The 27,748-nt window shown below is 42.4% G+C and overlaps 1 protein-coding gene across 2 annotated transcripts in view; it reads right to left on the bottom strand.

Annotated features, from left to right (window-relative positions):
• Znf704 (zinc finger protein 704) overlaps nucleotides 1-27,748 on the bottom strand; it is a 145,032-nt gene that overhangs the window by 50,294 nt on the left and 66,990 nt on the right. For both annotated transcript variants that reach the window (XM_010636244.3, XM_033760434.1), the window contains one exon: nucleotides 2,100-2,203. In XM_010636244.3, coding sequence (XP_010634546.1) covers nucleotides 2,100-2,203 — 104 coding nt within the window. The remainder of the gene's footprint in view (nucleotides 1-2,099; nucleotides 2,204-27,748) is intronic.

Raw genomic sequence — 27,748 nt, 5'->3', positions numbered from 1 at the left:
AACAAAAGTTTGCATTGAAAGATTAAATTTTATTTTAATTCTAACCTTTAAATACAAAAGAACATTAAAAAGGTTGTCAATTAGAAAAAAAGAATCCAGTGGTAAAAATAATTATTAGCTGAATTTAAAATATCTTTTTCTTCCTCTAACAAGTCCACCTTTTCCTAGAATACGGTTTGGTTTTACTGTACTCTTTTACTGTACTCCTTAGCAGTGCTGCCACACTGAGAAAGGTAAAGCTGGACGCCCCTTGCCAAGCAGTGGAGAGTGTTTGGCCACTGCCCACGGCAGCCTCACTGCAAGGAACCTGAGCTTCACTGGGGCTGGGGATGGCAGGGGAACAGCACCACAGCTCAGAGGGCATCAAGATGCTGGGCACTGCTGATTACTGACACTGATTTAAATTCCTAGCATCTTGATTGATCTTTCCACATCGAATGGGGTTGGAGCAGGTTCAGATGAGGACTCATTGGATATTGTACAAACTTATTCTAATTCTTCATACCTTCAACCAGATTGTGTGTGAACCATCACGCAGCTGGGCATGATGGACTATTCTAGTGTTGGAGAAAAGGTTTCCCATTTCTGGTAAATCTCATTCAGTGCCCCAATATTTCCCAGCACATCTGTTCCTCTGCCTTCGTTCCCTGAACCTTGCTGAGGTACACCAACTGCCTGGGACTTAGCCTTCACACACCCTTTCTCCTTCATCCTCTTCGTCCATCACCAGGCTCCGCTGCTTCTACCATCTTCACCTTTCTCACTTGTGTCTACATAGCCTCACAGCGACCACCAAATCAGGCCATCATGGGGCTTTGGTTTGTTTAGTCTGCCTGTGACTCTAATACTGTACTAACTTTCTGCTACTTGATCATCTTAACAGCTCTCTCATGGTCTCAGAATAAAGTCTACACTCACAGCCAGGAATACAGGCCCATCATGGTAAAGCTCCTGCTTTATCTGTCCAACATCAGCTCCCACTGCCCGCTCTCTTGATTTACCAGACTGAGTTATATGAAGCACTGTTATATCATGATGAAGAGAGCAGATATGGAACCAGAAAGATATGGACTGGAATTTCAGCTCTGCCACTTATAAGTCAGTTAATTCCTATGCACCTCAGTTTGTTCATCTGTAATGTAATGATGACCTCTTAGAAAGTTATTGGGGGAAATACTTCAATAAAGCAGGCATAGTACTTGTCAAATAGTTCAACAAGTGCTAGCTAGTGATATGACCATGACCGATCGTCTTTTTTTTCTCAAATAGAATGGTTCAGTTTAGATCTAGAATATCACCCAGAGGCCTCCGCGTTCAGAAGTGAGGCTCTTGGAAGGTGACTGGATCACGCCCCGCTGTCATCTGTGCATCGGCCATAGATGGGTCAGAGCTGAACGTGCTGTTAGGACGTGGGGTGCCAGGTATCCCGGAGTCAGGGTGTACCTCCCTCCGGGCCTCCTTCCCCCCTCTCTCTGCTTCTTGGACACTAAGACAAGAACAGCTCTCCTCTGCTTTCCGCCACAGCTTTCCTGCCTTGAAGCCGGTGACTGTGCACTGAGAATGTGAGCACAGTGAACCTCTCTCCTTTACGTCGTAGGTGTCAGGTACTGTCTTGGGGATGTGCACTACCTGGGTGTATGATACCCACTAAATATATCTATATCTATCTATGTATACTAAATTAATGAATGGACTAAATAATTCTACTTGATTAGGGAGCCTGGACTAACGCTTTTAAAACAAAGTTTTACTCTTAGCGAGTTCTTTGATCCAATCACCCCCGCCCCAACCACTGTAAAAAGGATAGGGAAAATAACGTCATCGGGCCAATTTCCATTTACTCAGCAAAAAGGAATATAAACACTGCAAGGATCTGCAAGGCAGAAAACAACTGGCAGAACTCAATAACTGTGAACTGAACAGGTGCATAAGACACAGATCTGGAAAGATCCAGAGGAGGCTGATAGCCTTGGTGCCTCCACTTCTCCCACACTCCCCCTGCTTCAAGGTTAACTGACAGGAATGAGGCTCCCCAGGCTCAAAGAGAGGCCCTGTTCTTGGCGTCAAGGGCCCTTCCCACGCCCAAACCGCACATTTACCATTTGGCCGCACAGGAGGGCTTCGAACCAATGGGCTGGTTGACAAGCTGGTTAGTACCATTGCTGCTGTCACCTTGTCCATGTCTAGTTCCTCTGAAGACTTTCTGTAAAAGAGGAAGAAGCACTGTTAACCATGCTCACTACGGGCAGAGGAAGGTACCATATGCCACCACGCATTTGCTTAACTCCTCCCCATCAAGATCTAATGCTCTGCTGGCTTTGTTTTATAGAAGAGGAACCTGAAGTGAAGAGGGCCAGTTGTTCCATCAAAGCCATCCACATCAGGAAAAGGATTCCCTCATTCACCGTTCTCCTAACCACTATTACTGAGTGTGCTGATGGGCAAGACACCATGCAGATGAGCTTCTTGATGAAGGGCACACACAGGGGGACATGTCAGCGACCGTGGGGGGCTGCACTTCAGGGAGCCAGGAAACGTCGTTCTGGGGAGGTGACATCTGAGGTAAAGAGTGAAGGCAGGAGAGCTGGTCCTCAGGTGTGGGAAGTGTGCTCCAAACAGCAGCAGCAGCAGCCCACACAGAGGGTGAGGCAGCAGAAATGCACGTGGGCTATCTGAAGAGGGAACGACAGTGAGAAAGGTAGAGCAGTGCAGGGCTGGACACAAGGAGTCCTGTGGCCGAGTCGTTTCATTATTATTCTGAGTGGAATGGAAAGTAACAGGAAGGCTTTCAGCAGGTCTAGTGACATAGTATGATGGATCTGTATAACATAATCCTGAGCTGCCACACGGACAATGGATCCTAGGAAATGCAGAAGAGAAAAGGGCAGCCAGTTTGGAGATACCCACGAGGAGTGTGGAGAAGAGAGAGGAGCAGTGTCTTGGGCCGGGGTCGGGGCAGTGCCAGCTGACCTGCGCCAGCTGAGGCTCTGGGCGGGGAGATGAGTGAGGAACTAAAACTCAGGAGGGTGCTGGGTGTCTTGAGCTAGAGCCATTTACTGAGATGAGAGAGATGGCAGGAGAAGTGTGACTAGGGGTGTGTAGACTCCAGTTTTGTTTTTGCTTTCTTTTCCCATCCTACTAGACAAAGAATGGGACATGGGAATAGTGAACTTGATAAATGAGAGCCATGGATGAGCTTCACTGTGGCGAAGAGGTTGCTCTGGTTCATTCATTTTTGGCCTGAGTAAAGGTCCTTAAGATAATGATCATGGTGACTGAAATCAGTTTGCTTAAACTTATTTCAGTAAAGAAGTTAAAGTTGAGAGGCAAAAATTTATGTAGCACGTTGACATCAAACAAATTGTACCACCTCCTGAGAGAGAAGAATTTTACAATTAGGGAATAGGTGAAGAAGCCCAATAGAAGATTAATAACATCTCCACAAATGAATTGTCACTTTGACAAATGTGGCTTTCATTCACAGGTGCACACTATAATTTGTAAAATCAATGAACTCTGAAAGTTAGAAACTTCATAGCACTACTTCACAACATAGTGGTGGAAAGAAATTCTTAAACTGGGAAAAATCAAATGGTTCTCAATTTTGGGAAGTTATTGAGTTTCATTATGAAGCTACAAAAATCATTACAGCTTGGCTCTCCAGTGTCCACCACAATACCAAGTCACTCAACAAAGGCTGCTCTTTCAATCCTAGGTACCAAAAGACCGGACTCTTTGACATTTTCCTCTATAATTCTTCTCAAATCTCTTTATGCTATTTCTTAGCAAACTGTTTCAGCAAAAGACAAATCACTCATTTCAGAGACCCAGAAATTAAACACACTTCCATCAAGCAAGCTTGAGAGTGCAGAGTGAAATTCTCTCAATGGACTTTTTAAAACAATTTCATATACAACCCCTGCTCATTCACTTGGCATACCATGTAAAGGTTTTACAATAGTCCCCCTTTACAAGAGCTCCACACTTGGGAGCAGAGGTGATGCCAGTTTCCCTCAGAAGTGAAACCTCTTAAAACAGCACCGAGGCAAGAATGCAAAGCACCTTGAAGTAATTCTGGGTGTTTTTTTTTGTCTCAGTTTCCCCATGTAGTCATGGTCACAGAGGGAAGAAATAAGCTGGGGGCCCAGAAGGAGAAAGCCTTGCTGGACAGATGCTGTCTGGGCCTGTGGCTCTGCTGGCACAAGTTCCTGCCTGTGTGGATCACAGAGGGGCCGTGCTGCTGTCATTTCCGCCGAGACTGAATCACAGGAGCTGCTGACTTCTTGCTGACTTCTTTTTCTAACTATCAGTTTTCTTTTTCTTACTGACAAGGTTTATGGGCCAGGCTGAAAGGCCCAGGCAGCTGGCACAGCGGGAGGACTCTGCAGGGAGGAGTCCCCTGGGCCTCCAGATGCCTAGAGGGACTGGCTGCAGGCATGACTTTCCCTCTCCCTTATGTGCCCTTATGTGCCTTCTTTTTTTGCTTCCCTTTTCCACATCTAAGGTGAACATTTTGTTTTAGAAGTCTAATTGATAATTAATTCAAAAGCTGGTTTATGTATTTCTTAAAAAATATGATCAACAGAGAATACAACATTATAAAGTATGCATTTATTTTGCACTGCCAAACCTACTACTCCATCTCAAAATTAAGACTATTGAGTATTATGAAGCAGGTTTTCAATGAAGAATGAAAAGAAGAACAAACATTAGTATAATCAGAGTGTTTCTCCATCTGGATTAACTTTAAGTTTCCCATTGGTATTGGAGGTCAACAATGACATCAAAGGAATGCATGGCTAATGACCCTCTTAAGCTATGTTTCTCAGGGAGCATTTTAATCATGCTACATGAAATGATACAGATGATACTGCCTTGTGCTGAGCTGTGTTTTTGTTTTTATGTGTTTAATTTCTTCTGGTATAGTACTATCTAATTACTGATTAATTGGTGCTGCAAATTCAAATCCTTATAATTAAACAGGAAGAGATGAATATACAAAGTAGCATTTGTTACATGTTGAGGAAACTAATGCAAAGGCCTTCTGATAGACTTGGAATTGTTGAAAACAAAAGACAGTAGGGGAGATACTAAGTATGCTCTCCTAATACGAAACTGAACTTGAATCTCCTACTGAAACCTTATCAATCACATATTTACTAAAGGCTGAGACCTTTCCAATTAATCTTTTCTCCAGACTTAGTTGAGTATTGTATAATTTAATTATCTGTGGAATTATTTTTGAAATAATAGTAATACTCAGCAAAGTGTAGTAGCACATAACTAGAGTCCCAGAATTTTGAGAGGCTGAGACAAGAGCATCACAAGTTCAAATCCATCCTGGACAACTTAGCCGGTCCCTGTCTCAAAATAAAAAATGGGCCCTCAGTTGGAAGGCCCTAGGTTGATTCCCAGTACCACAGACTCCCACACAGAAAATGACACTAACTCACTCTATACGCTATTTGTCCCTCAATTTGACCTGGTTTCCACGGATGAAAAGGAGGCTAGGAAGGAGGAATCATATCTGGAAAGGGCAGAGGCCAGGGCTTAGCTTGCTAGGAGACTGCACAGGAGTCCTGTGGCGGAGGCAGTGGAAGATGGGGATGAGGACAGAGCAGGGCCCAGGTCACGGGGCTGTGTGTGCCAGGCTGCGCGGTTGCTTGTGTTGTCATTGTTTTGTGGCACTGGGGATTCCACCCAGGCCGGGCACATGCAAGGCAAGTGCCCTGCTACTGAGATACATCCTCCGACCGGGTTCTTGTAAGCAGGGAGATGCCAAGCCACTGGAGTCACATGAGCCTGGTGCAGACAGGATCAATTTGTATTTTACATGTTTTTTGGTACTGGGGATTAAACTCGGGACCTTGTGCTTGCAAGACAGGCAGTGGCACCACTGAGCTAAATCCCCCACCTCCAATCTGTATTTCAGAAACATGTGATAAAGGAACATGTCACAGAGAGGGAAGAAACCAAAGGCAGGCTATTCAGCTGATTAAAGTCTTAATTCAAGTAAAGTCTGATTCAAAGCATCAGACTAACAGGGACAACCGATTCTATTCTGCCCGAGTGCAGAGCTCCCCTGATTTCTGCGAAGGCTGTGCTCTGGCCGTGCTCTGCCCACACAGGTAGCGGGGAAGGTGCTGCTGTGGAGTGAGAGTAATTATGTGCCTTCAGATCTAGTCTTTGCATTACTGCCTGTGGGACCCTGGGAAAACTCAAACCCTCTGAGTCTCATGGCTCTGTTTCCTCACCTGTACAAAAAATGAAAATTAGGTTTGCTGAGAAGCTTCAGTAAGAATATGTATGTGGGTCCCAGCAGGACGCCCCCCTCAAATTCAGGAATGCAGCTGTAGCATCTCCCCCACGAAGGAGGAAAGTGCGAGCCTACTTTCCTTGTTCTTACGCAGCGCCAGTGTTGGCAGTTGTTGCTTTGCTTTTCTTTCTTCTTCTTGGGAATGGTGGTGGCAGATGTTACTTCCCACGAAGAAAGAACTTTATCAGAAATTCGGAAGCTCCTCTGGGAAAAGTGGAAGCCGCTGGGCCCCGCACTGGGGCTTCATGTCGCTGCTGGAGCACAGCAGGCAGCTCAGTAGACCGTGGGTCGCGGCTGAACTGTCCACGAACAGCCCACCCTGGAGCGCCTGCGTGGACCCTGTGCTTAAACATACTCTGTGCCCCCAGTACTCATCCTAGGAGCAGTGCTACGGTTAGGGGCAGCAGCAGATCTCAGAATTACAGTCTCCAGAAAAATAAGTCACTGCCCTCCTGACATGCAGGTTAGCGGAAAACCAGACCTTAACCCCTCACTCGCACAAATGTGAACTTGAACCGTGACACCTTACGAGGAGCGGCGTGGATTGGATTTAATGAGGACCTGCCTGCGTGGCCCGGCAGAACAGGAATGAGATAGGAAGTGGGTCTCGGCAAAGCCCAACTTGGGATGGACCAGGTCCGGGTGGCGGAAGAGCCAGGGCAAGGCTGGGTTAGAAAGGGCGGAAGGAGTGACCACGGCGCGTAGGGAGCCTGGCTGGAGTCAGCCCGGAGAGGCCTTCTGAGTTCTGCGAGGGTTGCAAGCTCGTCTTCCAGGCCTGGGAGGCACTGAAGCGTTGGGAGCAGCGTGCGGAAGGCTGCGGGAGGTTCGGTGATACGTCAGGTTCACTTTTCAACAAGCTCGCCCTGGCTGATTTCTTGGGTTTGTTAACTGACCTTTCGTCTGAGGAATTGACCGCCCGATGACCAGGTCGGCAGGCTGCTGAATGACATCATCTGTGCCACCATGGGGCCGCCGGCGACGTGGGAAGGGCGGCCCGGGGCTCATGCGTGCGTGGGTAAAGCTGGCGTGGCCCAGAGCGCTCAGCCGTGGCCTCGCTCACAAGCTCAGCCATTGTTTGTGCTGCAAGAAGCCTTTTCCTCTCTGGAGCCACTTCATCTGTCAATACCGGCTACTCGGAGGGTGCAAGCAAACACACCCGCCTCGCCCGCCACGCCAGCTAAGGGAGAGAGATTTTGCACCCCAGAGAGCTACAAAAGACATTTATCTGTAATTAAATGCTGCAGTAACAAGTGGAAATAAAAACGAATAATACCTTCCTTAAATTAGCACTAATCCAGTTCCTTAGCAACTACCAAAATCTGCTGTCTACACCAAGTTCGGTCACTTTTATGACTTATGATCATTTTAAAACTAGTAGTAACGTCGCAAAATAAAATCTCTTCTACTGGAAAGGCTATTGTAACTATCCTCAATCTTGGGACTTCCAGGAAAGCTTTTACCGAGTTTAGAAAACTAGATTTAGTAACTATTACATGTCGTTAAGTGCCCAAATTTCATTTTATTTCTAAAGGAACTTTGTAGGAAAAACAGCAAATGTTAACTCCTTCGATTTAATTTTAGTTGCTGTTTCTCTTAAAATTGCAGAGTAGATTAGGGAAGTTTCAATAGAGTGTTCAGATAGAAAAATTAAGAGTAAATATGTAAGACAGAAGAGGCCAATATTCTGAATCCATCTGCGATGAAGGATCATTTTTAAGAAAAATTCTAATCTGTCACGAATCTACTTATAAAATATAGGGAAACAACAGGCTGTGGAAGCTGCTGAAAATTCTTAAACCACTGGGAAAATGTCAGAGTTCCAGGATGTGGCTATAGGAATAGAGGCCAGAGGAGGAGCAGAGGGGAACGTTGTGGCCACAAACAGTGGTGCAAGGATTGCATTGGGTGGTCATTGCTGTGATCCGGACAACTGGCAGGACTGAGGAGGAGAGGAAATTGTGGGCAGGGGGCCCAAGTTCTCAACCACAGGGAAACGACCACGATGTTGGCAGAGCCGAGCAAAGGCAATGCGGGGCAGAAGGAGCCTCCAAGCACTCCTGAGGCTTGCTCGAGGGCTGAGGATGTTGTTCAGTGGGAGAGCACTTGCCTGGCACACACAAGACCCTGGCTTCATTACCCAGCACTAGAAAAGCAAACAACAACAACAAAAATCAACAATACCTGCTTCCCCCAAAACCCACGAATGATGGACCAATCAACAGCAATGGGGACACAGAGAAATGCCTTTTTTGGGAGCTTCTTTTTGCCTTCAGGATGAGATCCAAACTCCTGTGCAGCAATGCCTGGGCCGCTGAAGCTGGGTCTCCAGTCCTGGCCCGTTTCCTCACAATACTCCACACTGCACTTCTGACCTGTGTTGGTTCTCCATGATATCAGACACTTCTGCACCTTTGCACAAGCTCTGCCCTCTGCTTGGACTGGCTTCCTCCTCATGTGCACCTGACCTGCTTCTGCTTGCCCCCCATACTTGGCTCAGTGCCTCGCCGGAAGCTTCTTTCCACCTGCAGTGCCAGCCTGCACCAGGATTCTGGCTCCTTGTCTTGTCTGCTTTAATCCCTGTACAGATCAGAGATGAGCCTTCCATCTCTCTGTTCTCAGTATCTGTGACAAATCCTTGCTTAGGGTGAGTTCTTCATGAAGGCTTTTGGGAGAGAGCAGCATTAAGTAAAGGTGACAGTTGCTGGCGGTGGCAGCGAAAGGCACAGACACATCTGAAAACTTCTTCAGTTGTTCTCTCCTCACATGCTCTCATCTTATTAGACTTGGGGATTTATTCATTTCTTGTGGAAAACAATTCCTGAAACATTCAGCTGTTAAATAAATTGTTCATGTGAGTTTTTTTGTACTGGCCCTAAAAACTGTTGTCCCATCTAGGCAAAACTGATTTTGTTCCAGTGTCTGTGATAATTCTTCTATATTCACAAAGGCTCATGGATCCGTCAGTGAACTCTAGAATGTCAGTGAGACCATTATTAAATAATAAGCTTCAGATCCCCTGAAAACAATTCCGAGTGATTAGCTGGACTTCTTGACGTGAGCAGGCTGTAAATCACCACCAAGGAAGCATCACGAGGGTCCCCTAGTGGTCTTTTTGCTTTGTAGGTTTGGTGCTTTTGATTGCAGCCAACATGTCCTCCTGGGAGTCACAAGGCCAGTCATAAACCATGCTGTTCTCTCAGAACACAAAGCCCTCCGTGCATGTGTGAGCGCTTTTCTAGGGGACTGCTTGGGCACTATCCAGTGAAAAAGAAGGCCAGGAGTGGCATGGAAAATTCTCTAATTCCTTTTGAGTACGTTGTGTGTATGTGTGTGCATGTATCTGTGTGTATGTAGGTTCATGTCCTGCATGTGTGTCTGTGTACCTGTTTCTGAGTCCCATGTGTATGTGTGCATGATTCTGTGTTTGTGTGTGTGATTTTTGTGTCTTCCTGTCAGTGTGGGTTATTCAGTCCGGTGCTGAATGTCTGTGTGTCTATTTTTGTGTGCTTACCTGTGTGACTGGTTCATTTGAGCCTGTGTGTGTGTGTGTGTGTGTGTGTGTGTGTGTATGTGTGTACATATGCATGTCAGTGTGTGTCTGGGTCCTGTGGGTCTCTGTGTTAGTTTGTCCATGTGTCTGTCTCTGTTTGGACCCATGTGTGCTCTGTCTTCTGCCCAGGGACAGAGCTTCAGAGCTTTCTGGGATGTCAAAGCCCTCTTTTGCTTCTTTCTCTCTGTCCCATTAAGTGGGTGCCTGCCTGTCTCAGCATGGGCCAGTGCAAGGTTGTCACACTGTCTTCAGGAAGCTTCTGCTGGGTTGCTGTCTGTCCAGGCCTGGGGAGCAGAACCTGCCATCTGCTGGTTCACTGGGTCCCACGCTAATGTGGACAAGGTGTCCTGTGTCATTCAGGGGGTCTGAAGGCTAACAAAGGCCTGTTAAATGTCAGTTACCCTCAAGAACAAAACTGTACACGGAATTGCATCTCTCACTCTTAACGCCTGGGTCTGAGTTGGGTCACTCCTGAGGTGTCGGTGGTTAACTGCGTTATTGCTTGGAGGCCTCATTTCACTGAAGGCCCCCTGATAGAAAGTCGCCAGCTAGATTTTATGGTGGTAGCAGTTACTTTGTGAGGGCAGCTGGGAGAAAATAAATCTAGTGTTTCCTGGTTTGCCAGTTCAAGAAAAGAGAAGGTGACTTTTTTCCTATCCTATTAAAAAAAAATAGATTTGAACAACTGAATTTCTTATTTCTGCTGCTTCTCCTATTTCCAACAGTAGCTATTATGTTGGTATCAGACTGAATCATGGGCTAGGTGTGATAGTGGTAGCCGTTTTATTTTTTTGAGACAGGTGTCACATCCTTCCCAACACAGCCACCCCCAACAAGCTTCCGAGGGGCTGGCAGCAGGAGAGGGGATGGGCCCTGCTCCCACTCTCTCCCCCAATAAACTGTAGCTTTGCCGCCTGGACACGGCAAAGGCACGGGGAATGTACTCTGAGGTTGCTGCCTTGCCTTTCAGAAGCGGCCACTCAGATAGGACAGAGAATTGCAGACTACAGTCACGTGGGCTAATCTGCTCACACGCTCTGGGCAGACTGAGATTTCATTCTTGGCCCTTTTCATTTGGGTCCATTTCACCTTCAGCCTGTTTAGGGTCTACCTGCAGATTCGAGGCCCTCCTGGACACAGTCTTGGCAGGGCTGGCACCTCCCCCGTTTTATGCTATGAAGAAGGGGACAAACTGCTGCTTCAGTTCCACTTAAAAAAGGAAGCAATGTAATTTTTAAAAATGCATTTTTTTCTACTTCTAATCTTTATTTTGCATTCATGATATCAGATACTTTATGTACATAGTTTTCAATGACCACTATAGGTTGATACTATTGCTCCATTTAAAAATGTGGAGACTTTGGTAACTTTCTAAGGTTACTTGGCCAGTGGGCCAGGCCAGGCACATTCAGGAACTCAACAGGGTCTTCACACCATACACAAATGCTGCTTCTGTAAGCATCTTCATAAACTTGCTTTTAATTTGAGACACATGTACCTTTCCATGATTAAGATTTGTGTGCATTCAGTGCAATTCAGCTTAGATTTCACTTTTTTATTTCATTTAAAATTATCTTATAATGAAAAGAATTCCTTTTATATACGTGGATGAATTTACATTAATGAGAAGACAGTATATAAAAGTTTGACAAGAAATAGAATAAATTATAGACCTATTACCCATTTAAAGAGTGTTTTACTTTCAAAAGGATTCTCTGTGGGTTTTCTTTAAATAGTATTCTTATAACATGCTTAACATGTTTTGAGTGATTAAATTTCAGTTCAATACTTATACCCAAAATTCTAATCCTTACACTGATAACCTGTTTTATGCTACAGGGTTGAGTTATATGAAGTCATCAATATTCAGTGGTCTCTTTGTTTACGAAAATGGCAATTTCAACCCGATATTTGTGCAGATTCAAATATTCAGCTTTAGTGTCGCAGGCTAAAAGTGAACCAGTTTATCCCCACTTTAGATCAATTGTTTTAATCAGTGTGCCAGACAGTGGTTCTCTTTTCTGACGTGTGAACTGTGAATTGATTATCCTACTGCCCTACAAGCTGTCGACGCTCCACATGCGGCACTTGGAATGTCCAAATTCTGGGAAATGGGGGGAAGCATCCGTGTAGCCCTGGAGAATGGTCTTCCATGTACAGTACTGGCTCTATTTCCTGTGTTCTTTCATTAATGCGCAACCACATTAGCAACATGGGTTTACATCAATCCATACAGGGATGGTCGACCAATTTGGACCTTGGTAGGTGTTTTATCCTCAGAAAACAGTAATTCTGTCATTCCTTAAATTTATTCATAATAGCCCTATGAAATCAAACCTTTTTGTTGTTCACCCAAAGGCTGAACAATTGTATAGTTAGCTGTGTATACTCTGTGCTCAAGGAACATGAATTCCCCAAAGGAAAAAGCAGAAGAATCTGATACAGTCAGAAACACAATGCAAAGGTTACTGTTAGATCAGTAACAGGGCTGGGTGGCCACTGGCCAGGCCATATCCAGTTTCCTGTAACAAGAGGTGGATGAATGCAAGTCAGCAATGCCAAACAGGGCTTAGGTTGAAGCCAAGTGCAGCCCACAGTTCAGGGAAAGCAAAGCATCACAGCTACGATTTCACATTTCTTTTGAAAACAATATGCAAGGCTTGTAGGCCTGGGATGCTGGCATTAACATTTAATGTAAAAAAGCATCTCTAAAAATGGTTGTATAGTGTCAGGTTATAAATAACAATTTCCACCTTCCTGATAACTTTTCACTCATTTAGGTTGTCATACTGGCATGGCAGCAGTTAATAGGAGCACTTAATATAATAGCACGCTGATTAAACTACACTGGCTTGCCCAGTGTCTCTTTCAATTCTATGCCATTACAAAGTTCTAAATATTTCAAATGCCAACAGGTCACCATTAGTCTATAGCTCCACAGTTAGGTGTCATCTTTTTTTTTTAATCATTAGGAAGGCTCATGAAATTGCCTTTCCACATACTTCAACCCATGAGCTTACGATAAGGAATTAGCGAGCATACAGACTATTGAATCTAGATTTATTTGAAATTTGATGGGAAAATTAGCCAATTAAAAAATAAAAATATGGAAGACTGGGGTTGCAGCTCAATGGTAGAGCGCTTGTCTAGCTTAAATGAGGCCCTAGGTTAGATCTTTAGTACTAGAATAAAAAGAGAAAAAGAAGTTTTAATAAGATACATCATGAGCTCCATTAACATTTTCCTTCCTCAGTATGATATTTCTATGATGGCTCATCTAGCACAGATACAACTAAGCACCTGCTTTTCTCTGTAGGTAGGCAAACGTTCCAAGAGTTTAAGGAAGGAATAACATGTCAGTTTGACTTCTCTAAGCAGCAGACACTAAATCAATCTGTAAGAGACTCATAGGGAGGGGAGGGAGAATGCTTGTGTGGGAGAGGGGGGGCCAAGCCTGCAGCTTCTCCAGATGGGAGAAGAGAGAAAAGGAGGGACACCTAGGGAGGGAAGTGCTTCTGGGCTGTTTTCAGGAAGTCCCCGCTCAGGCTGATGGATGTCCCGAGCAAAGGCTGCCCACTGGGGGAACCCGTTCCTCCCCAGTGTCTAGTCACCCTGCCATGCTAGGTCCTGGAGCTGCGGTGCAGGGGCAGCATGGCCTCTGCACCCCAAGAAGGAACAGTAGGAGGTCCCCACACTGTGTTCCTTGAAGCAGCAGGTTCTGTAAGAAGGAGAACTGAGCCTTGCATGCCCATGCCCTTTGCTAGTTCTATTTCTTTTTGGTAATCATGCAGATTTATGAATATAACCTTGTAAATTTCAAATGAAGCTCAAAAATCCTCGGGGGGACATCAGCAGCAGTGTCCCTGAGATACAATCCTTGAGGACCAGTGTTCTGCCTATTTGTTTTTCTTGACTAGTCCTGGGTTATACTTGCTGTCATGGTAGAGAGAAAAAAGACAAGAGATCTAGTGTGACAAAATCTAGTGCTGTTTGAGGATCACTTCAGTATCTGCCCCAAGAGTTACTTTTACCAACTCCTTTGGGTCTTAGTCCTACTGGATCAAATCTGGGATATAATCTACCTTCCTAGGTAAGTCTTATGGGTAGCACAGCATTGACTATGTATCAGTTGCTGATCTAGCCTTCATGTTTGTTAACTCAAGTAATCCCTTTAAGAATACCAAGCCTATAGCAGTAAAGCCCTCAGTTTTAAAGACAAGAAAACTAAGCCACAAAAAGGTAAAGTTAAGTGGTAGTGCTTGGATTCCCAACAGGCAGTTGGCCACCACGGGATGTGTTGGTTAGGGACTGAATGTATCCTCTAAAGTCCACACGCATCCTCTAAAGGCAGGTGCTTGAGGTTATGAGATTGGAGCTCCCAGAGTGGAATCTGGGCCCTTGAAAGGAGAGACACTGGAGTTTCCTCTCTCCCACGGAGAGGGTCCCCACCAAAACCAAATGTGCCGGCACCCTGATCTTGGCCTTCCAGCCTCCAGAATTGTGAAAGATAAGTGACTGCTGGTTAAGTCACCTGTCTGTGGTACATTTTATAGCAACCTGAGCAAACTAAGGACAGGGCTTTTACCTAGCATGGGTGGAGGGAACACAGCCATGTGGGTTGGACCAGGGATAGAGGGCAGCCACATAAGTTGTCATTTGGCAGAGGGCCCTAGTTTTCCCTGAGTCTAGAGCACACACAGTGGAAACCAGTGATATATCACCCATGTGGCCAGGCAGCCTGGCAGAGCGAGGGAGAGGGTTCATATGGATCAGCTCAGGGTATATATGGCTCTGTAAGGCAGGCACCCAGAATTTCAGGTTGAAGCCCTGTGGGGGTGGCACAGGCCTATAACCCCAACATTCTGGGAGGCTGAGGCAGGAGGATTGCAAGTTTGAGCCCAGCTCTGGCTACTTAGTGACTTAGCAAGACCTTGTCTGAAAATAAAAAGGAAGAAGGCCCAAGGATATAGCATAGTATGAAGGCCCTGAGGTTCAGTCCCAATACACATAAAAAAAGAATATTTGGCCAAGGCTAACAGGGATTTTCTTGACACCACCCAGTTCCACGTGGTTCCTAGTGAGCTCCTAGGGTGAGAAAGAATAACTGGAACTGGTTCTGGAACTGTGCTAGAATGTCTGCTAGTGACAGATTTAAGAGACTACAGCCATGTAGCAGCAGGGACAAGGGACAGCAGCAACAGCCCGACAGCAGTGACGGCATTGACAGCTGCAGTGAATGGTGGGGGAACAACAGGGATTTCTTAGGAAAACTGGGGCTAATGATGTTTTTCTACCTCACCATAAGAATGGAGAAACCCACTATAAATGGTAGGTCAGGCATAGACTATCAATCAGGAAAGAAAAATGCGGATCTTTGTGTACACACACACACACACACACACACACACACACACACACAAATTTTAAATATTTCAGTGCACTGACAGATTTCCCTGAAATTGATCCATAGCTTCCACCAGGCTGAAGAGTCACTATTTCCAAGAAACTTATGAGGGTTCCTGAAAAGCTCAAAATATATCCTGTCTTTAAATGGTCCTGGGCTAAAGGGCAGAACGCCAGTACGAGTGCTTTATGAGAAATGTTTTGAGGGAACAGCGGCAACTTCCAACTATCGAGGCTCAGATTTATTGCCCTTTCTGCTGGTGAAACTAAAAGGATAAGACCACAGAACACGAAGTGTTTCCGTGTCTTTTGCAAATCCGAATGTCTGGCCTGTCTACGGTAATTCTCTGAGGAGATAAATACCTACGGGGATAACAAAGAAGAGGTGAAGGGGTGGCTCAGTGTCCACCCTCCCTGGAGTAACCAGCAGGGAGATGACGAATAGCGCCCGGGCCAGTTCAAAGTGTGGCAAGTTCTCCAGCCTTTAAAATGCCTCACTGGCTGCATCTCATGGATCATTTGTTTCTAACGGACTTAGTGAGGAATCACAGGAGTAGAGAACCAGTTTAAGGTTGGAAGAACAAGAAGTTGGGACTGAATGATGGGCCCTTCCAGGATAGAGACACATCTGAGAGCCTGTAAGACTAATATCTAGGCCCGTTTTATGAATGATCTGCAAGATGCTACAGGAAAATCTGTGGATCTGCTGAGGATGCAGAGTTCTTAGTGATTTCAGAAAATATCTTCACATTATTTTAAATGGGGAAACATTTTGTATTTCACTGTATTTTAATTATTGTATTTCCATGTGGCTATGAGACCTAAGTGATCATGTACAGCCCAGAAGAATTTCTTGCAATTAAATGACAGAATCCCCTGACAGGAAAGCTAACTCGGGGTCAGCGAGGTCAACTTGTCACCTGAAGCCATGGGCGCCTCCCTCTGCAACCTCATCAGGTGAATAACAGGCATCTGCCTTTGCTCCTGAGAGGTCTGTTCAGCGTTGAAGATGGTTCCCTGTGTTGACCCAGCTCTCTTCCCTACGCTGCACGGCATTCTAGGCCGACGGGGATTGATTCCGATTCCTCTTCACAAAAATGTCAATCGAATGTGAAGGGCTAGAGTGCTGTCTATAAGCCTTTTTCTGTTTAAAACAGACTAAACATCCCATATGTTTCCAGTGTTTTGCCTGGATCAACCTAAACGTCTTAAATTACCCAAGCTGCCTTACCACGGCTGACATAAGCCGTAATTTGCTTCTGTCCCATATTGTGGACTGAATTTTGTATTTCAGCCACAATGGGACTAGGCATTATGAAGGGAAAATTTATATTTGGGGACTTTTTTTAAAAAAAGAGATTAAGACATAATTCATACAGCATAAAGTTCAAGTTTCTGCAAAGTGTACAATTCAGTGGTTTTTAGTATAAAGCACTGTAACTATTACAGTCCAGAACATTTTTGTCATCCCAGAAAGAAATCTTATGCTCATTAGCAGTCACTAGCCATTCCCCAGGCTCTGGCAAACCCCAATGTACTTCTGTCTGGATTTGGGTGTTGTGGACATAGTAGATAAATGAACTCCTAATAGTGAGACACAATCTTTTCATGGTGTAGCCGGTTGTGCATTGTATCAGTAATTTCTCTTACTGTCTGTTGATATTCAAGTGTTTATACCATATTTTACCTGTTCACCAGCTGATGGATGTTCAGGTTACTTATATTTTTTGACATTATGAATACATTTATGAATACTTATTTGAGTTTTGGTGTAGATATAAGTTTTCAGTTCCCTTAAGTATATATTTAAGACTAGAACTGCTGCATGAGGAAATGCAATTAGTTTTCCAAGGTGGCTGCACCATCTTCACATTTTACCAGTGATGCCTGAAGCCTCAATTCCTCCACATCTTTTCCAACACTTACTGTCATCTTTTTGGTTACAGCCCCACTGTAGGCACAAAATCACTCTAATTTTCAGTCATTTCGAGCATCTTTACATATGCTTGTTTTCTACTCTGGAAAACATTTATCCAAGAGCTTTTCTTCTCATTATTAGTGGGTTGTGTTATGGTTTACATCTAGATGTGCCCCCAAGATCCTCACATGCTCACAGGCTGGGCTTTGGGAAGTGATTGGAAAATGAGGCTTACAGTTGCTGTCAGGCACTGGGGTTAGGTCCGAAGAGGTGGTCCCAGGGTGTGGCCTGGAAGAAACTCTATCCCTCCCCGCTCCTCCCTTCCGCTCTCTCCTTCTTCCAGACCCACGTGCTGAGCAGCTCTCCTCTGCCAGACCCTCACTATGGCATCCTGCCTTGAGCCAGCTGATGATGGACTACAACGTGAACCAAAATAAAGCTCTCTTTCCTTAAATTGTGCGTGTCAGGTATTGTGTTTCAGTGATGAGGAAAGTGACTAAGACAGGTTGTGAGAGTTTTTATATATTCTGGATATTAGATCTTTATAAGATATATGATTTACAAGTATTTTCTCACATTCTCTGGACTATCTTCACTTTCCTGATAGTGTCCTTTGCAGTGCTAACATTTTAAATTTTGTTGAAGTCTAATTTATCTTTTTTTTTTTTCTGTTGTCACTTCTACTTTTGGTGTCATATGTAAGAAACCACTGCCATATCCAAGATCATGAATATGCTTTCTTCTGAGTGTTTTATAGTTTTACCTCTTACATTTAGATCTATTTTAATTGTTATATATGCATGAGGTATGGGTCTAACTACATTCTTGTGGGTATCCAATTATCTCAGCACTTTTTTTTTTAAGCATTGGGGGTTCAATCCAAGGCCACTGTACTGAACTACATCCTCAGCTATTTTTATTTTGTATTCTGAGATAGGGTCTTGGTTAAGTCATTAGGTTGTCCAGTTGAGCTGGAATTTGTGGTCTACCTGCCTCAGCCTCCCAGAGTGCTAGGATTACAAGCATGAGCCATGATGCCTGGGTAAAAAGGTTTCTTGTATTTTGAGACAGTCTTCCCAGTTAGTTCAGGCTGTCCTTGAACTCATGGCAATCCTCTCAGCTCAGGCTCCTCAGTGCTGAGATTATGAGTGTGAGCCACCATGCATAGCAAAAGATAATTCTTGAATTGTTTTGTCACCCTTTTTGAGAATAAGTTGACTATAATAGGGAATTTACTTCTAAAATGATGTTTCCTTTTAATGCTGTTGACTCATGAGTTGTCACCTACATCCCCTGTTTCATAAGTTATTGCTAAATTGACATTCCTCCAACCTACCTTGGTGCAGATGGTTGAGGACCAGCCTAAATAACAGACTTTATTTTTACTGCTCTTAAATATCACCTTTTTAGTTTAGCAGGTCTAGGATGCTGGACTCTTGAGTGCTCTGGGATGTGGAATACAATGTCCCTTCCAGTTATTCATAGCAGTCATGGAATATTTAATAAGCTACATCAGGCCACTGAGCTACGTATTGGTGAATAAGAAAAGGTACCCGCACTCATAAACTGGCATGGAGAAGAGCAATAAGATGGAAATAAACTAAGGAACAAGGTGATGGCAAATCGTCATAGGTCATTTCAGGGAATCCTTTTAATCTCTCATAACTTTGATAGCAATTATGTGTCCACTGTCCTTATAGCAAGTGCTCATGCCTAAATGTCATAAAGATGCCTTACTGTAAGTGTGATACTGCAAGAAGGACCCACCCTATATGTGATGCCAACATCAGGGGCAACAACTTCACTACTGCTGAGAAGGATGTACCACAGGGTGGTTGGACGAGGAGCCTCAACGAGATGTCCTGCTTTGACTTTTAGAAGAATACATGGCAATCTTAAAATGACTGCTTCCATTTGTTATGTTAGACAGAACTACCTTTTCCCACATAAATAATCCCAACTGTCTGGAATGTTGGCCCACATTCTTTAACCAGCAGCCAGAGCCTTAGACACACATTCTTCCTCTCTGTAAAAGTACCTGTCTTGCAGAAATTTTGTAGAGCCAAATGAGAATGCTATCTGAGTTACAAAGAAGTCCTACTGAGGCTAATGGAAACAAGATGTGCCAGAGGAAACTCTTCTCCCTGAATTTCTATCACCTCTGAGATGAAAGTCCATCAATACTGATGAAAACCAGCTATGTCCTTAGAGCAAAAAGTAGCACCTGACATGTAGCATACAAAAAAGATTTGTTGAACAAATGATGAATCAAGAATCATTTCTGTATTATTCAAAACTTTTGCTACTTTTGTCCAGGAGACATCTTTTTCAAGAGTTTATCTGAGTATCAAACTTTTTTGTTGTTCAATTTTGTTTTTACTTTTTCTTGATTGATCAATGAATCACTGGCTACTATCACAGCTCCAAAGTGGTATAAGGAACTGCCAGAAAGCTCTTGGTACCTCAATAGGCAAAATTAAATCATTTCATGAGGTTACTGCATGCTGTAATACAAGATTGCCTCTGGTGAGTTTTGTTTGTGTTCTTTGGTCTTTTCTTTCCGGATTTCACATATACATATTCACATTATGTTTTCTTCTTAGGCTTAAAAATTGAATTTCTCTTAGTGGCGATTGGTTTTGATTAGTAAATTATCTTATAAGTGCAATTATGGATAACACACAGGTTGCATTTTAGGCCATATTGCGGGATGGTGGCAGGAGGCGTGTAGGGCTAGAACTGTGATATTTCAGTATAAATATTTTGTTTAACACAGAATCTCTCTATTACCACTTATCATTCTTCTCTGCCATTTTGCTTCTAAGCACACAGACAGAAGTCAGTTTTAATATTCATCAATTCAACTGATTCCATGGAAACAATAGTGATTTTCTAAGATGAAAAAGAATTATGGATGCACACTGATCATATTTCTTGGCTGCAAAAACCAAAACTCTGACTCATCAAATTTAATTACTCATTAAAACATAGGCTAAATAAGTATGCTCTGCATTCAGGTATTGATGTCTATCAGATGGGACATGGAAGGAGATAATGTTGCAAAAGAATAATTCACTCTTTCACTCATGGCAGAAATAACGGGATGTATTTCTAGAATTGCTATTAATTTATACACCCACACAAGATGTAGATTAAATTGCCCTCTCCTTTGTTCTCAATAAAACTATTTGAGATGGGATTTTCACTGATCTGAAAGTAAGCATTTTATTCTTTTTCTTATTAGAGGGATACTGAGATCCAATAGGAAGACTGCTATTCTTGGGACAAGTTCCAGAGACCACGGCACCTGAGACAATATTCCCTGGCAACAACTTTTCATGGCAGTGGTTTTGCTATTTGGACGACAGTGGCATACTGCTAGGCCCTCTGTATTGCACTGGGAATGTGGGGCTATCTGGGAGAATGAAGGTCAAGGGAGCGGGTGAGGCCAGAGGTTTTCCAACTTTACCATCCAGAGTCTTGCTTGTAAGATTGGTCTAACCCTACATTCTTCAAATCTTCCTGTACAGTAAACTCCCCGGACAACTTCAAACAATTATATAAATGCCCATCTCCACTAAGATGAATGAAATCAGAGTCTTTGGGTTAGAGTTAGGACAACGATCTTTTGAAAACTTCCCAGGAGCCTCTAATAAACAGTTGGGTTAAGAATCACCAAGTGCGACTTGGAGATGAAGAGCTTCTCATGACAAGACCAGGGCCTCCTGTGCTACTGATCTGCTCTTGACATCATCTAATCTCTTTTATTCTTCATCATAAATGCTAAAGAGAAGAGTATTAAAGCAAGTCACCTGACAGACATCTTGTCATTGTGTGAGTTTAATTTCAAAATTTCAAAACTGGTGCTTACAGGTCAAGAATCTTTCGGATTCTCTCCAGCACTAACAGGATACATCTTCTGCCCACCTACTTTCTAAAGTATTTCTTCCTCTTGCTAGGTCAAAGGACATTAGATCACTTAAAAAGAAATCAACAACTCATAAATGGAATCTTAATTCATCTGAGTCCTTTAAACTCTTTTAGGCTGCTAGCATCTGGAGCCAAACATTCGAGAGCAGCCGTTCTTTAAAACCAAGTGATACTGACAGGAAGTGATACACGGGAAGCTGATGGTGTCAGGTCCTGACCCATGGTAGAATTTTAGGACTGATGTCTCACTGCATGTCCAGGAAACTTCTACTTACATGTTTTGCATCATTAACCTGTTTTTGTTTATAACCTAGCAATTTCAAGCCAAAAAAAGGCACATTTTTGGCATTAGTCACTGTTCTATATCCTCAGGATTGCATGCTTGTTCTTAAAATCTGAAAACAAGAACTAGAGAGTCTATTCAAACTGGGATTATAATATTCAGAGTCTTAATCTGCTGAAGGAGCTTTATACTAAATTCTACAGGGAAAGCACACACTGTCAGGAACAATAGCTAATTGTCGCTCAGCAAGATTTGTTACTTGCTGCTACTACTACTCACCGACTGTCAGCTTCCTCTGCTGGCTTGGTTTATCTGCCTCAGGGAAAACTAAGAAAGGCCAATTAAAACACTGCTTAAACTTTATCACACTTCCATTTCTGAATTGCAAAGACAGTATGTACTCTTTAAATAACTCCAGTATTTAAAGGCTTCCTGACACTTTTAGCTAATGGAAAGTCTTCTTGGCAGGGAAAGGTTTAAGTAGAAAATCTACGTGTGAAATGTCTAAGTATAGTCCACCCATCACTTTATAGTTGCCACACATAAGCAGCATTATTATTTTTCCTTGGGTGATGGCATTCAGATCTGTCAAAACACCACTCACCTGCACAGTATCACTTATGCATTTAATTAGTTCTCCTTTAACTACTCACTGGTTCCTACTATGTGCAAGGCTGTGCCAGGCACTGAGGATACAATGGAAAACTAGAACTGTACTTTGGAAGCTTGTACTTCAGCAGAAGGATGAAGTGGAAGAGACTCCGCAGCTTGCAAACTTAGGTTAAATTCTGTTTTGCTACTTATTCTGTAATTCAGTTTTCTCAACTATAAGTGCAAATTGCAATATCTGCTTCTTAGGGTATTGCAAGATTTGACAGAGAATGTACATAAAACATCTGCACCCACCCTCTTCATCTTTGCCAGTCTGAACTCTTGGTTCTTTGGATTCTGTTTCCCCAAATTCTTTCCCATCCATTGCTTGCTTTTCATATCCCTTTCCTAGCTACTGTCCTCTTCTTGGAATTATTACTATTGGTGAGCCACCTGTCTAACCCTAGTTTTTATCTTCTTTCTTTCTGGCCACAATTTTTAACCAGTTCTTCAAACTGTCTCCTAGGCAGTATTGCTACAATTTAGCTCTCATCCTATTTCTCCATTCTGAAACCAGGAATCTCTGATATCTCCACATTATCTGTTGACTGAAGGCTATATCCCTTGGCAGTTGTTCAAGAGTATCCATGAGCTGATTCCAATCTAGTATGGTCTTCACTTTATTACATCTACAGGGCTTATCTTGCATATAAATGTTTAAGTACTGCATATGTTCATTTTTTCTCAGGTAAAGACCTGCCACCTGCCTTGCAAGTGCAAGGTTCTGAGTTCAATCCCTGGCATCCAAAAAAAAAAAAAGATGGATTTTCTTTATGGTCTGTCTGGAATGTGCAGATCTCCAGCTTGGATTATTAATATTCTTCAGGGTTATCTCAAGTATCACATTCTCCAGAAACAAATGATCCTCCCTTCAGATGACATATCGAATTAATCTCTATATTATGCCTCCCAACACTCTGATCTCGTGTTCTCTTATTGTGATAGTTTGCATCATTCTTTCCAGTGCCTTGCTCTTCTCTGTCCATGACCCTTATTAGCTGACAATGTAGTTCCTCCCTCTAGAGGTAGAACATTTTCCCTACCACATTGTTGCTGGTATTGGCTATGGAATTTGCTTCAGCTAGTAAAACTGGGAAGACACAATGCTGTGCCCGTTTTGTCTCTAGGCTTCAAAGGGCACAGCGGGTTTCTGTTTGCTCCTCTTGAATTTTTTCCATCATTTGAGATGAGCACTCTTGGTGTTCCAAGGCAGGTGACAGTTGTGGAGAGCAAACCTGAACCCAAGCTATGTCTGAAGCCCATCCCTGCCAAGTCCAGTTCAGATCAACCGACTCCTGCTGGCTTACATATGAATGAGTGAGAATATGTAACCTTTGTTTTAATTCATTGAGTTTGGTTTGGTTTGCAATTCTGCATTATTGTGTAAAGAGTTAATTGATATAATTTTTGTACAGTTTTTTTAGTTTTCCATGTACAAGACTGATCCTCATCTCCAACTGTAAACTCCTGGTAGGCAGGAGTCACACTGTCTTCACCTTTGTGGTCCTTAGTGACTTAGTCTACTTCTTGCCTAGAATAAGCATGCCATACATTCTGGTAGTTTCAACAACTGTGGGTTACCATCAACAGAAGTCATTAGTTAGTGACATCTTAATTATAATCAAAGACTACCTCACGTGTTCCATGTGGTGGGAGCAAAACAATTTGACAAGCTTCCTGAAATGCTTCCAGGAAAGACCAAAGTAATAACTATGGATTGCCACACAAATAAGAATTATTTACTAGGCCAGTAATGGCATGGTTACTCTTTTCAAACGTGACATAGGTCAATTATCACAAAGCTTTAAGGAGCTAGGAAAAGGAGCTAACATTCATCTTTGCAAATAACATAGCAGACTTGGGATTTTTTTTATTCATACTCAGAAGGGCTTCTTATGCCCACATATCTTCTTTGGGGGCATTTTCTTTCTTTTCACCTTTTCAGCTAATTCATGGATGTTTAATGTGGTTATTTGTCACTGTTTTTAGGAAATGTGTTAGGAGCTGAGGGTTGGTATACAGGTCACCTGCAGTTGGCAGAACCAAGATACTGAGCACACGAGCATGCTCCAGCCTTCTAACTGGATTGTCCTTTTAGCCCTGGGATTGGTTTCCACATAACCAACTGGGAGACCCCAGAAAATCATTTAACTTACTTGAAATGGAAAGAAGTGAGATTCATGGAATGCAGTCATTGGTCTGCATATTCTATACACATCTCTTTTCATCCTCACAATAACACCATAAGAAAATTGAAGAGCTTTAAAGATGTTAATATGGTCAAGGTCACACAGCTATTAAATGGTAAAACCCAGCTTTAAATTTAGCATCAAATCCACACATTTCCCAGGACCCCACTGCCTCCCAGTAGTGATTCCTGTTTCCCAATCACCTTGGATATCAGCCTTGGCCCAGGCTGACAGGCTCCCCTGCAAAGAGATTTATGCTCCTGTGCCCACCTGCACTAGAGATCAGTACTATTCTCAAAGTTTCACAGCTGAGGTCATGCAGATTATAAGAGAATTTCTCAACTTTATTTTCATAAGTGTTTGTGCATAAGCAATGCTATGTGCGAGATGACGAGATAGAGCAATAGTTTTCTGATGTGTCCTTCCTGTATGAACCACTCGATGTACTGGTGCAGAATATTCTAGTTCATTATTCAGTATGGAGTAGGCTGAGTGTTAAGAGCAAGGACAGGGATCAATCTCCTGCTGCCTAGTCTTTGTCCTTTTCAGCCCAGCAACAGCAAATCAGCAACAAGAACTGTCAAAGTTATGGGGAGTGTAGGTGCAGAAGATTAACAGAAAGCTCCTCTCATTTTGGTGATGGTTAAAGGGGGAAACATCAGGACGAACTTCCTCGTGTGGCAAGAAAAACTCAAAAGCTCGGACCAAAACCTTGTAGTCAGCCCAAAGCCATTTAGAAGGTTAACCAGCAAGGGCCCTCTGGTTAAGCTCGTCAACCCCACTCACTTGGCCAGTGAACGCGGGAGTTAGCGAATCATTTAGCCAATTAGGCCGAGGCCAGGGACTTAGGGTACCAAGGCTGATTTTTCCATGGGGCAGGGAGGACCACAACTTCTGGGGTCTCCTTCGCCACCACCCTTCTTGTCTCACTTAGCACACCATACTGCTGCTTGCACCTCTTCTAGACCTCAAGGTGTGCAAAGGAGGAAATTCTCCTCTGTGCTCATGGCTCTGCCCGCAGGGCGGAACACAGATCTGGCCTGCAGCAGACGCTTGGCTAGAGATGTGCAGTTTAAATGTTAGATCTGGATACGTTTATTTTGGAATGGTATGACAACATTCAGGAAACAGAGAAGGGAGCTTGAGATTCTGTCATATAAAAAAGGAAGAAAATATGCAGACGCTTGTGGTTTGAATGTCATAGACATGGTAAACAAAAGCAGGAAACTGGGAGGAGTGGAAGAGGATAGAACTGGTCACAGCTGTTCTGCCTTAGAAGTTGCACAGCAATTTAATTATATGATATTTACATTGTTACCATACTCCTTGATGCGCTTGAAGGAATTCTGAAACTTGTTTTTCAAAGATGTAATGAGATGTATATCATCTGGTTAAAAGTTTTAATTGGTTAAAAACTTGTTTGGATTTGCTTTTTAATGTCAATTTTTAGCATATATAAAATGTTTTATTATGCTACACTGATTAAGAAGTTTTTGGAGAGTGAGAGATGCCTGTATCACTTCCTACTTGTTTCTAAAACTATCATTATTGTTTAACACTATTATCCAGTGGCAGAACTCAACACATTTGCATAGTTTAATCATTTCGTCAGTTAATCAAAAAAGCTTTATAGAAAAGGAAATCAGCAAAATGCTGTATTTTATTTTTAACTCAAATTATAAATAATCTTGGCCAAGCTCTTGAGTTTACCAATTAAGAAGATACGTGATCTCGAGCAAGTTACTTTTTTTGTATCTGAATTCCCTCATCTATAAAATGGGAATGAAAAAACTATTTCCTTCATGGAGGCTATGGTGAGGAATAAATAATGGACACAAGCAAATTATCTAGGATGGTTCCTGGCACATGGTAACCACTCGATATTGTGAATCATTGTATAAATTATGAATTGTGTAAAATATTTAATGTGATTTAAAGTGAAAAAAGAACTAAGTCATTTAGCGTATAATCCTTAGCATTTGAACAATTTTTCATCTTTTGCAGTGTTTGCAGCCCCCGTCATCAATTTTTAAAACAACTTGCCTTTTTTTCAAAGCAATCAACTTAGTTTGTAAAGAAATAATTCATTTATATATTTTTTAACTTATAAGTGCACTTTCTATAGCATTTTCCTCCTACAGTTGATTTGAGAATATAGTACTCTTGGAACAAGTGAGTTCTCTGTCTACATCTCTAAACCACCCTCTCCCACTTGGAAAAAAAAAGGCAACCTTTCATCCATCCTTCTGTAAGTGGCCTCAGATGCAAGACCTTCAGAGTGACAACCAAGGAGTAAATAGAAAAAAAAAAAATCAGTGCTGGTGCTAGAAGAAGTGAACGGCCCTAAACACTGGATAAAAATGATTCTTTTGCAATTTATATAGTTTCCAAGTCTTTGGCATCACAAAAATTAAGGAGCACCTTACAAGTTACAAGTTACAAGAATGTTACAAGTAGCACGTGATGATCCAGTAACTATGTGATACTTGGCATGTAGCTTTCTTGGAAGCAATTAAAATAATTGACGGATAGTGATATAATCAAACACCTTCCATTTGGGTCTACTTGATTATATACATAAGATTTTCTTTCTTTTTAGTATTCCCATTAAAAAAGAAAACATGAACAAAATTGATGTTGAAGAGTATCTCATTCCAGTAATACATAATATTTACTCACAGATAAATGAATTTTTAAAAGCCTTTTAATCTAAGAGAATTTTTGTATGCACTTAGCTAATTTTTAATGAATACATAATGGGTTGATCACTATATGTAACTAGTTCTCATACTTGGAAAAACTGTACAGTAGTCAGAATTATATGCTCAAAAATACAAAACAGGGCTGAGGATTTAACCTGCCTTGCAAGCACAAGATTCCTAGTTCAATCCCTGGTACAAAAAAAAAAAAAAAAAAGCAAAACATTTAAATTTATAATTTATTTTGTTTTAGAGAAGTATGATACAGTGATTGATTAATAGAAAAACAAATATATTAGGATAAAGTTCTGTGGAGAAGGTGGAATAGAAAATGAACTGAAAAGTAAAGTAAAATTTCTGCCAGTTAAAAAGTGATGATGGTGAGTATTGAATCTCTTTGGTATTTAGATTCCACTGTTTGCTTTAAAGTTGATGCTATAATTTTTTAAAAATAAAAATATCAATATTGTATCCTTTGCAGCTATGTAGACAGGTAAACTTTAAAATGTGTGGGAGGGTACATTGTTTTCTACATTCTTGTGGAGCATTGGTTTAGACATTGGAAGCACAAACGCTGGTTGGTTAAGAGATACTGAACCGAATGCTGTAGCATTCAGAAGCCCTTTCTCATCACTGGTTATTAATGAGAAGAAATGCTATTTGGTAGTGGCTCACATACTGATTTTCTCATCAGTTTTTATATTCTAGAACCATTCCAAGCCTCCTGAGTTATCATTCAGAAAGTACCTAAAAATGGTGCTGCTTTGAAGATTCTTAGAAGGAATTACTTTTTTTTTTTTTTTTTTTTT

The sequence above is a fragment of the Fukomys damarensis genome, unplaced genomic scaffold, assembly GCF_012274545.1.
Source record: "Fukomys damarensis isolate Sample0158 unplaced genomic scaffold, DMR_v1.0_HiC HiC_scaffold_5, whole genome shotgun sequence".
Lineage (NCBI taxonomy): Eukaryota > Metazoa > Chordata > Mammalia > Rodentia > Bathyergidae > Fukomys > Fukomys damarensis.
The sequence above is the reverse complement of the archived record's forward strand: the minus strand, read 5'-3'. Positions and strand labels throughout refer to the sequence as shown.